At 33.5% G+C, this 11,599-nt stretch overlaps 1 protein-coding gene across 1 annotated transcript in view; it reads left to right on the forward strand.

Moving 5' to 3' along the window:
• The window catches only part of LOC117178815, a 91,526-nt gene that overhangs the window by 71,969 nt on the left and 7,958 nt on the right, over window positions 1–11,599 (forward strand). The window contains exons 7-12 of the mRNA XM_033370306.1: window positions 2,737–2,865; window positions 3,197–3,326; window positions 3,417–3,539; window positions 3,713–3,802; window positions 6,861–6,984; window positions 7,188–7,406. Coding sequence (XP_033226197.1) covers window positions 2,737–2,865; window positions 3,197–3,326; window positions 3,417–3,539; window positions 3,713–3,802; window positions 6,861–6,984; window positions 7,188–7,406 — 815 coding nt within the window. The remainder of the gene's footprint in view (window positions 1–2,736; window positions 2,866–3,196; window positions 3,327–3,416; window positions 3,540–3,712; window positions 3,803–6,860; window positions 6,985–7,187; window positions 7,407–11,599) is intronic.

Here is an 11,599-nt window from a genome sequence, read left to right on the forward strand (position 1 = left end):
GTACCATTGGATTCAGCGGGTCAAAATACATAAGATTAACTAGTTTTTACCTTTTGCCTCTTGAATGCATACGGGAACATACCCAGCTCCCGGACTATTAAGACGTTCGTCAAAATGCATTTCCATGAATCGTAAAAATAAACAGTTGAAAATACCTGCGCGCGCATCACGTCCAAGCTACTGATATGTCAAGTCAATGCTACGTCGGTTTCTCAAATCCTATTGTGGACTCTTCTTTATAGGACAACTTTAGGACTGGTATATCCACTGGGATGGTCTTTACTGTATTTTTTTTGGCAGAGGCGCGCAAAATGGAAAGCCTGTTCTGCTAGTGATTTCTCTTTTTAAGTCGGTAAATCAAGCGCATGTTATGATAGTGCGCATTTTATGATATTTACATTTTCGAACATTTTGGATGGTTTTTGGGTTGCGAAAAGAAATTTAAACAGACGAGAAAAACAGAGCACACCATTTTGAATGAGGCATTTGACTTCATCGTCAGCTAACTTCATTTCGTTCAATGTTTAGAGGGAAACATTGTACCGAATGCCGAATGCATGGGGCAAAACTTTATTTTTGTCTAATCTTCGTAATGAATAATAATTACTATCATATACTTATGTCATTAAATAGTTTGCGACAAATAAAAACTATTTTTCAAATACATTTATATAAGAAAATTAGTTTTTACGATGATATTAGAAAAATAGGGCCAAAATGGACTGAATCCCATGCTGTTTTACACTCAACAATCAACGAAGTGAGGTTAGCTGGTGATTGAAGTGAAAATACCTAATTAATAAATAAATAATAATTGACAAGTTTTTTGGTTCACAAGGGGAACCTACCACTTTTTAAATTTTGGTTAGATTCATGCTTCTCTCAGTAGTGAATCATTACCAAACTTGTAATGTGCTGAAGTAATAAAATGTGCTTTTTAGTCATTATCGAGAAAAACGGATTTAAACAAATCTACGCAAGTTATAGGGGTGGCAATATTCAAAGAAAAGTTTTTTTAAAAAGAAGATTCTTATTTTTCTTCATTCAAATCAACATTTTTATTTTGTCTGCTATTTTTTCATGAGAGCTCGAACGCTCGCGACTCGCAAGTCTGAGCGCGCTTGAGGTGCGTGACTGTGGGATTTCGCGCTTCGCGCACGATAATGTATTTATCTCGCACTTGGTCTTTTTATTTCTCCCACACTTGTGCACATAGCTTTTAAAATTAAAGGTCAAAGCATCGAAAACTGTATTTTGGTAATTGTGAATTATCTTTTGTTAAAGCTTCTTCGGCTTTAATGAACACATTCTCATCACGCTTCGCACCCGATTTTTCCAAAATCTGAACTTTTCTACATCACGGCCAACACTTTTATATCAAACGTATATTACATTTATTTATGTATCTCGGCCTGGAAATCCTTATTCAGATACTGCAAAATAAAGTACGAATTTCATTTACCATGATTACTTTAATATTTATTTCTTATTTAGCATTAAATTTTATTCTCAGCTACCCTGAAGAATGTATGTCAATAAATTTATATTATTACAATTTATAATACGCACTGTTATTCAAACATACGTATTTGAATTGTCTTCTTTTTATAATTAAAAAAGTGCGCATCCTTTAAAAAAGAAACAATTTTGTTATTAAACATTTTATTGCAACTTGTGTTATTTTTCCATAAATTTCATTTGTTTGTTTTCAATTATTTTTTTACGATTTAAACTAAAAATATGCAACCTAGCGTACAATGGTTCGAAGGAAATTTTTATATATAATTTGGGCGACAAATTTTGTTAAATAAAATATTATTTTAGCTTGTGTTCTTTTTCCAAAAAAACTTTATTTTTTATTTTATTTTTTACGATTAAAAAAACAAATACGCGGGCTATCAAAAAATTATTGATCTCAAATTCGTAGCATTTTTTTTTGGTTGAGCAGCTTTTGTCAATTAATTTTGTTCATACCTTCGGTCGTTTTCCCAAAAATTTCTTGAGAATTACTCATAAAGAGCATCTTATTACTTCCGCATAGTACAAATTTGGTAATGACCTATTACTGAGAGGAGTATGAATCCGACCAAAATTACGAAAGGGTCGTGGATTTGGGATCCGTAAATGATGAAGATTTAAATTTCAATCCGATGTCCCTAATCCATACATGCAGGCGTCCGATTCTAAAGGGCCCTTATGGCCGGTATGGAGTTACGTACAGGGACATTTAGCAGGAAAAATTCCCGGACTTTTAGGCCAAAAATCCATTCTAAATGGAAAAAATTCACTGGGACTTTTTTTAAGTTGGAATTTCGAAAAATAGTTTTTTGAGAAAAAAGCATCCAAACTGGGTGAGTTCCATAAGCACACACGTATTATACTTTTTCTTCGAACATGGAACAGACCTATTTCCGGCTACTTTCTGGATATAAGTATAGTCCCAATATATTCACTACAGGTCCCACTATCATGCCCTACTCAAATCCAAAAATAATATTTTTGACTTCAACTTAGAAAAACGTGAATACCTCCTAAACTAGTAGAACCCGATATAAGGGCCCTTTTCATGCGGACGCCTACATATGGTCCTATATTAAACCAAAAAAATTGTCCAGTATTACTAGCTGAGGTTATAAGATGCCAGGAGCAACAAGAAAATTGCGTTTTATGTTTAATTAAAGCTTAAATTTCAAATACCTATTTCATAAAATTGTCTAAATGAACTGTGATTCTCAGACGTGAGGAGATCCTGAAGAATCGGAAGCGGGAGCCGAGTGTCGCCCATGCCATGGATTATTTTGATTCGATGGCCACATATATCGACGAACTTCGCAAACTTCAGCGAGAACTGCGTCGCATGATAAGGTACGATCCGGAACTGATATGATTAGCTATTAGAGTAAAAAGTTGACACTGCATATATGTACTAGTTAATTATTCAAAATGGTTGGACCACTACAATGCATCCACTAGATAAGAGGCAGAAAATGATGTCGATCTCCTGAAAGTTTTTCTCCAAAAAACCATTTATGAAATCAGTTATTCCCTGGACTGCTACAATTACTAACATATTAACTTCTTCTGGACAATTCTTTTTTCTGCATATTCATTATTTATTTAAAAAATTTCCATCTCACAGTTATTAAAAAGTAACACAAATTTCTAATTATTAAAAAAAATTCTTTTAATTTAACAGAGAATACGTTAACGCGAATCTCCAGGATGCGAGCAATAATGAAGTGGCCGGCATTGCTATAGTCGTTTTGGTCCTTGTGGTTTCTCCAATTATAATATTCCTAATGCGAAATGCAGTTGGTACTATTCAGGTCAGAATTGATCTTTTTAATATGTTAAAAAAATATTTATTCATTAAAAATTTATATCCTTAAATAGAGAAATGCTGTTTATTTAAATAGATGTATGCTGCAAACTTGGCTCAGAAGGCGCGTGAATTAAAACGAGAAAAAAGAAAGAGCGACACGCTTTTATTTCAGATGTTACCGCCGAGTGTTGCTCAACAATTAAAACAAACACAACAGGTATCTTCACAGTACTTTGTATTTCATTTTTAATATTGAAGTAGAACTCGAGGGATTTCAATGTTTTCTTCTACTTCAAGAGTCTTTCCGTCCATCTCAGACTGAATTAACTTAATTATCTCAGAACTTTAGTTGTTGAGTTAAATTGAAAATTAAACCGACCTATTTTGCAGGTCCCAGCCGAGTACTACGAAGCAGTTACTGTATACTTTAGTGATATAGTCGGTTTTACGGAAATTGCCGCAGAAAATACACCTTTGGAAGTACGTACATGAAAGAATGCTCAAGAGGAAAGTAATTTGATTATTTTTCCAATTGAGGAGCCAATAATGATCTCATTAAACTCTGAATTTTTTCAGGTCAATTTTTAAGTAATTACCAAGTTACAGGACTTACTGATTTCTGTGGAAAAAATGAGTTAAGACCGAATTCCTTTCAAGTCAGGCAGGCAATCAATGCGCAAGTCGCAGAATCATTTTCCAATTAAATAAATAAATAAACTACGTGAAGTTTTTTCCCGAAATTTTAAACCACGGACCCCCTTTTGCGAGAATATACATATTTTAACGATATTGTGAAATTTTACTTTCACTTTAAATAAAAAGCAGTTGAATTGAGGAAAAAAGATGAAATTTCAACAAAGTAATTTAATCTTCGACCAAAACAGATTCATTGCTCACGAAGCAAATGCATCTTCAATAAAAAAATATTAAATTCGTACCAAAAGAAATGAATTTTTTAATCAAAAAGTGAACTTTTCAATTAGAAAGATTTTTTTAGAGATGAAGGACAAAAATTTCATCCAAAATGTTCAATTCTCCAACCAAAAATAGTTCAGCTTTTCAAGCAAAAAAGGTCATTTTTTGATCTAAAATCAAATAGTTTAATTTTCAGTTATAGAAATTAATTTAAATCTAAGAACGAGTTTTCAACAAAGTAGTTCAGTTTTCAACCAAATATTTGAAGTTTCAGACAAAAAGATTAATTTTCTACCAAAAGAGTCGAATTTTTAACAAAATACATGAATCTTCAACCAAATAGTGAAATTTCCAACAAAGGGGAATTATTTCCAATAAAAAATTCAAATTCTGAACAAAATGCATAAATTTTCAAACAAATAATGCAATTTTAAACAAAAAAGATAAATTTTCAACCAAAAATAAAAGTTAAATGTTCAGTTAAAAAATTAAATTTTTACCAAGAAAAATAAAAATTACCAACAAAATAGTCAACCAAAAATCAACCTACTGAGAAATGAATTTTTAACTGAGATAATGAATCTTCTACACGAAAAAATTAGCAACAAAGTAGTTCAATGTTTGACTAAATACTTGGGTCTGAATAAGTACAATTTTTCTTGGAAACCCCAAGAAAAACCACGACCACAACAACCAGATTTAACTTTATGTAGATTCAGTACAATAAAATGTACGATAAAATACAATAAATTACAATTATTTGAAAATTAGAATTGTTTCCTTTGTTGAATTTCAGCAAAACCCTGTAGGTTTTAATCTATTTTATGTAGTTTTTCTAAATGTTATAAGAAATTTCTCAAAGGATTTTGCATATTTTAATCAAAAATTGTCAAGAATTACTCAAACAAATCTATACGAAATTACAATTATTAAATGATTGTACTTTATTGCATGTTATTGTCATAATAAATTTTCACCGTGGTTTTCTGATAAATTTCTTAATGTCACGATGCTTGAATGAGCATAGCTTTTCTACAAATACATGAACGCAATTTTTCCAGAACAATTTCTAAAATAAGGAAAATGTAAAAAGCAGAAAAGACAGGCTTCTTGTACAAGACTAATTGAACATAATGAAAGCAATTTTTCTTTTAGAAACTGAAAAAACGCAATTTTAAGAAATTAAAGAAAGTGGCTGTTACGAAAATTCTAGAAAAAAATCGTAGAAGTATTCATAGTGACGCGTGAAGTTTTCGATATATTTCTTCGTACGCAGTTCCTTCACCTCCCACCAAGGTCTCTATGCGGGCTTTACGGTTACGCCCGCAAGAGGGGCTGACCAAATCAAAAAAGAGGCTCGACGAGGGGGAAGTTTGTACAGCGATGTAGGTACTGAAGATCATGTAACCTTCCTGGCGGCTGACATTTCCACCTATCGTAGCATGATACATTTGAAAATTCAGACCTTTATAACTTACATGTAATTTTAGATTATTTTATCCAAAAAAGTTCTCTTCATTCCTATGTCAAAGATATTATACGTATATGAATAGTTATCAACAACTGTGCTAACCTTCCTGACACTTGCACCCATTTGTCCATGACCGTAAGGTCATGCTGAAATACTCGATATGCCGCGAAATATTTAAGTCGGTTTTTGATTCAATTATATTAATTTTTAGTTGGTAAATTGTACTATTCCAATGATTTAAAAAATCAGTGATGCTAACGAACTGCGACTGCTTCAACTGCGCATATGCCGAAAAGCATTATTATTGATAGTATATCTTTATTGATTCGAAATAGACCCGCGCTTTTTGGCACATGCGCAGTTGGAAAATTTGCTTATAAAAGGGTGTATCGATACAAGGCCGAGATAGCCAGTGAACGTTGCTGGACACAAATATCCTGACGATTCGCGGTGGTGGTGGGGGCACTTCCAGAGGGGGACATTCGTGAGCGTATAAGTCTTACGGCGAGGGACACAGGTGGAAGTTTACTGTATTTCTACCAAGGATATTAAATAATATTAGATTATGTACCTCGGCAGCAAAGTTGAACTTCATGGCGAGGGCAGTAAAAGTGTATCCGAATATAAAACAAATTTACTACCGTGGCGCATACGATACTTTATCTGAAATAGGGAAAATAAGCCGCCTTTTTCTGTCAAATGGCGCTTGATTGTGCCGCATTCGCAAGCATGTGGGGCGACGTTATGAGTCCAAAATCGACTTTATAGTTTAACTCTTCGGTTTAACATAGTTTTAAAATTAATTTTTAAAACTTTTTTTTCACTCCTCACTCACTTCTTCCTCCTTCCTGTCACTTTACCTGCCGCTCGTCGCGGTACAATGAAGTACTATTTACGCCGCTCCGCGGGCCGGAAAAGATCGCTTATTCGACCTATTTCAGATTAAAATATTTTCTCATTCAGACGTGAACAAAGAATAGCGTTTTACATCGGAAGGGGCAGTCTCTTGGGGTTTCCCCCACCAACGCCAGCCCCAAAGCCAGCGCAATAGAAGGGTTTCACTGTAATGCATATATATATACGCATAATTTGTAACGCACCTTCAAATACCATTTATTATCAGATTTTTAAATGTTCATCGTCTTTTTCTAGGTTGTAACATTTCTCAACTCAATTTATAAACTCTTTGATGCAAGAATTGAGTGCTACGATGTGTATAAAGTGGAAACAATAGGAGACTCCTATATGGTTGCCTCAGGCTTGCCAGTCAGAAACGGTGAGTTTTTTATTTATATTCTTGAATTTCAAGCTAAAAAAAAGGTAATGCAATAATTAATTTTAATATACATTTTATTGTTTATTTAATATTATTTAATGTGTCGAATGACATGAGAAGTACAGTTTTGTAGTATTAATTTTTCAGTGATTTTAATTAGTTGAGATTTATTGATTTTGTATAAAAAAAAAAATCTGTTGAAGGTGATCAGCATGTTTCTGAAATCGCAACGATGGCTCTGGACTTACTGGCAGCTTCTTCGGTATTTCAAGTTCCGAAACGACCAGGTGAGCGCCTTCAAATTAGAAGTGGAGCTCACACGGGACCAGTCGTCGCAGGCATTGTGGGAACTAAGATGCCACGGTACTGTTTATTTGGCGACACTGTAAATACAGCAAGTCGAATGGAATCCACAGGCGAAGGTAATTATTCTTTCTCATTATAAGTTTACTCAATGTTTCGAATTAGATTCGACACGACAAACGAATTTATAATGCGGAATCATTCTCAATTTTAAACGTTTAAAATCTAAAATTAACCATCACAGCAATATGATTACCAGGATATCCCATTTGGTCCCATTTATCTCTTAGGTTGACCCAAGGATATCCCAGGGATAACCCATCGGATATCCCGCAAGGCGAAAATTTGGATATCCCGGGATATCCCTGGGACGTTTATGGGATATTGAAATGTCGGAAGTAGGATATAGATTCATTTTATATATCCTATTTGGGACATTTGAATATCTCGGAAACGTCTAGGAGATAAATGGGATCAAATGGGATATCCCGGTAAGAATCTATACAAATCTTTTCTGACTTACCGTAAAATGGTGCATATATATTTATATACATATATATGTATAAACACAACATTTTTATACACTTTTGTGATACACTTCTCTGAATCCGCGCCCGCACAGAAGTGCACCGAATTTTCAGATTTCATAACATCTTAAAGCCACCATATTTGATCAGCCATTTTGAATTTGGACAACGAATTCGTATTTTACCACCAAAAATCCAAAAACCTTTCTAAAGCCGCGATATTGAAAGCCAATTTGAATTTAGTGACATTTTCAAACCACCATATTCGATCAGCCATTTTGAATTTCGATTTTATTACTACGGATTCGTATTCTACGACCCCAAAAACCCTTTAAAATAACGTTTCACCGTATTCCACTCAGTTTTCGGATTTCTTGACATTTTTAAACCGCTATTTTCGATCAGCCATTTTCAATTTTTACCACGAATTCGTTTCCTATAATCACAAGGACCCCTAGATGCAAAGTTTTTTGAAAATTGAAACAACGAACGGTATATCCTAGTGGATCGCGTGAACGGAAAGGATACTCTATACAGAGTATCCTCATAATATCCACGTGGTAACCCTTCTGTATCATGCAATAAAAACTAAAAAAGAAAACAGCAAGATCAAATTTTAAATTGGAGAAATTTGGATTCTACGTTACAATTCGCATTAGAAGGTCATGGGGTAATAATTCATCGCAATAATTTTGTTTGGAACGGTAAAAATAAAAAAATAAATATTATAAGGCCTGTAACGCCTGTTGACTGCTACTTAGAGATAATGCGTTTGAAGTGTAGCTGCCAACAGGCGTTATACGTCTTGTATCTTGTTTAACTCTTTACCGTTAAAAAAAAACTATCGCGATTACTCCGTCATCTTATAAGGGAAATTTTAACGTAGAATCCGAATTTCACCAATTTAAAAATTCTGCCGTGATTTGAGAAAACACCGTTAACTGCAAAATGAACGAAGCCGAGAAAATCGACGAAAACTGTTCGAATCTTTATTCGCGTGTACCGCGGATTCCAATTCATTTTCTGCAGTTTTTTTGTTCTTCACTAAGTTGCATATAAACTTTTCATTTTTGCAAAAAAGTGGTTAAAAAATGTTAATTAATTATCTAAAATGCAGTTAACGGTGTTGATTGGGATGCTGAAGTTCAGAAAACGCTGTAACGGACAGTTACGGCTTTCTTCGAATCACGGACCTCAGAAATAGGCCTGTCGTGATTTGAGAAAATGCCGTTCACGGAAAAATATTTCACAGCTCAAAATAAATGGAGTTACGGCGTTTATCGAATTACAGATCTTTTTTTCTCGGGGTTCGATGATTCCGGCGAACGCCGTGAGCACATACGGACCTCTTTAAAACCACGAAGGATCGAAATCACTGCCCGATAACTTTGTAAAGTCCGTATCTGCCCGTGGCGTCTTATTCTCGAATTTTTCTGTGACATGAAAATCCTTAAGCTCTTTTGAATTTTTAAAACATAATTTTATATGGTTTGTAATGTTTTAAATTCCTTTAGCGACTTTTTAAACGATATTAAATCCATCGAAATGCCACAAAATCCCTTAAAATGAATAAAAATCTCTTGATGTCATAAAAAGTATTTGAAAGTCTTTAAAATCTCTTGAAAATTCTTTAAAATTACTTGAAATCTTTTTAAATTCATTTATAAACTTTAATCTTTTTCTATTCAAAAGAATTTTTCAATCCTGTTAAATTATGATGAGATTCATTAAAATCCTTTTAAACATTTGAAAATATTTTGTACACCAAAGTCTCGCTTTCAGTTAAGTTTCGGGAGTTGCCTTCAAATGGCCTTGCACTGATTTCGGCAGGACAGAAACGCGAGGAGCAAATCACTCTCGAATCAGTGTAATTTATGCAAAGAATTACTGTAAATAATGAAGGTGATACGGAATCATTGTGAGTTTAATGCGTGGTTTAATGTAACTCGTTATTTAGAAAGATCCGTAAGAAGCGTAAAGAAAATAAGGTATTTTCCGTAACTCGAACGCAAATTTAAGGAAGAGAATGAAAATAGTGTTCGGAAAGTGAATAACGTACGAAATAACGAAAATAGTGTATCGCCCTGTCTCGTAAAGCGACCCTTTGTGTGTATAACAAGTCTACGTGACGTCACGCGGCACAACAGTAGATCGACTGTAGAATATTTCTAATATTTTGAGGGCGAAAAACGCGTCAATGAAAAAGCTGTGTGTTAACTGTATGAATATGTATCTCGTACTATTTTGTAACAGTCAGAGAGTAATAATTATAATCAATTTCGTTTAATATGTAATGTTGAAAAATAAAGCAAAAATCACAGCATTTGCTGGGGAGTAAGACATAATTACTAGTTTTTGTGTATTTGTTCATTTTGATTTTTTTAAAATGAAAAAATGGAAACCATCGATCAAATATTCAAATCTGATAAAGTAATAATCAATTATTGACGAATAAAAATACAATGACAGGGTGTCTACTGTGCGGATATTTAAGGAAATCCGGGAATTTGAAAAAATCCGGGAAAATCCAGGAATTGTCCTGAGTTTTATTTTTGGTGCGGGAAGTGTATTTCATTTTGTTTTTCTTGTGCCTTTGACCTCCCAGTGGGCACAAAGTTTGGCGACGTCTTTACGACATCGTTACGACATCTTTATGACAACTTTACGACATCCTATGTCCATGTCGTTAAGGTGTCTTTACGATATCGTAAATAAGTCGTATGATCTGACGACGTCTTTACGATATCGCAAAGACACCGAAACGACATGGACATAGGATGTCGTAAAGATGTCGTAAAGACGTGGCCAAACTGTGTGCCAACTGGGCTACTTGCGCTATTTTTTTCTTACGTAAAATTCAAATTAAAAAAAATGAAAAATGTAAAATTTTTGAATTAAATTTCATATTGCAATAGAGTAAATTACCTATTAGCTTGATTGAACTTTATTTCACCTGAAAATTTAATTATAAAATTTTTTGCTGACAATTTATCATTTTAAATGCAAATTCACCTTTTTAGTAGAAATCAGCCTTCCCAGTTGAAAATTTATTTTCTGTTCGAAAATATTATTATTCTAGTTACAAATTCATCATTTTATTTATAACTCTCTTGGAAAATGTAACTGCTTTTTTAATATTGGTTTTCTTTATTATGAAAATTTTTTTTCACTTAAAATTTTATTACTCCAATTGAACAATTAATTTATTGCCAATTAATTCATTTGCTTATTTGAAAGTTCACCCAAAATTCGGGTGTAATAGGATTTTTATTATTTGTATTTTTGAATGTGGAAGTGCTAGGTTTACATAAGGTGGCACCTCGACAAGAAAACTAATTTTTTGAAAAAAGTAAGAGCACAAAAATTTTATATAGCGCACAAAAAAAATCTCAAAAAAACATCCATATTCTGAGCTATGAAGAATTTCGAAATTCGGTTCTGGAGGTGCTAGATTAATGGACCGTCGAAAATATTGATTTGAAATTATAATTATAATTATTTCATCGAGCTGTAAGTCAGAATTATTCGTCCTCGTTTACAGATATATTATTAATGAAAGGAACAATACACGCAAATCTTGATGAAAATACTAATAGGAAATCAAACTCAAATAATTTCTCAAACATACGAAATAATGAATATAAGGACTCGTATCAGGACGAGAATAGTCACTGCGCGCGGTTACTGCGGTAAGTGTAAATGGCGCTCATAAGGAGCGTCCGCTAGAAGTTAGATCGCTGCATAGTGCAGAAACGTAAACAGTAAGGGCCGGCTGACTCATTTCC

Source organism: Belonocnema kinseyi, chromosome 8, assembly GCF_010883055.1.
Source record: "Belonocnema kinseyi isolate 2016_QV_RU_SX_M_011 chromosome 8, B_treatae_v1, whole genome shotgun sequence".
Classification (NCBI taxonomy): Eukaryota; Metazoa; Arthropoda; class Insecta; order Hymenoptera; family Cynipidae; genus Belonocnema; species Belonocnema kinseyi.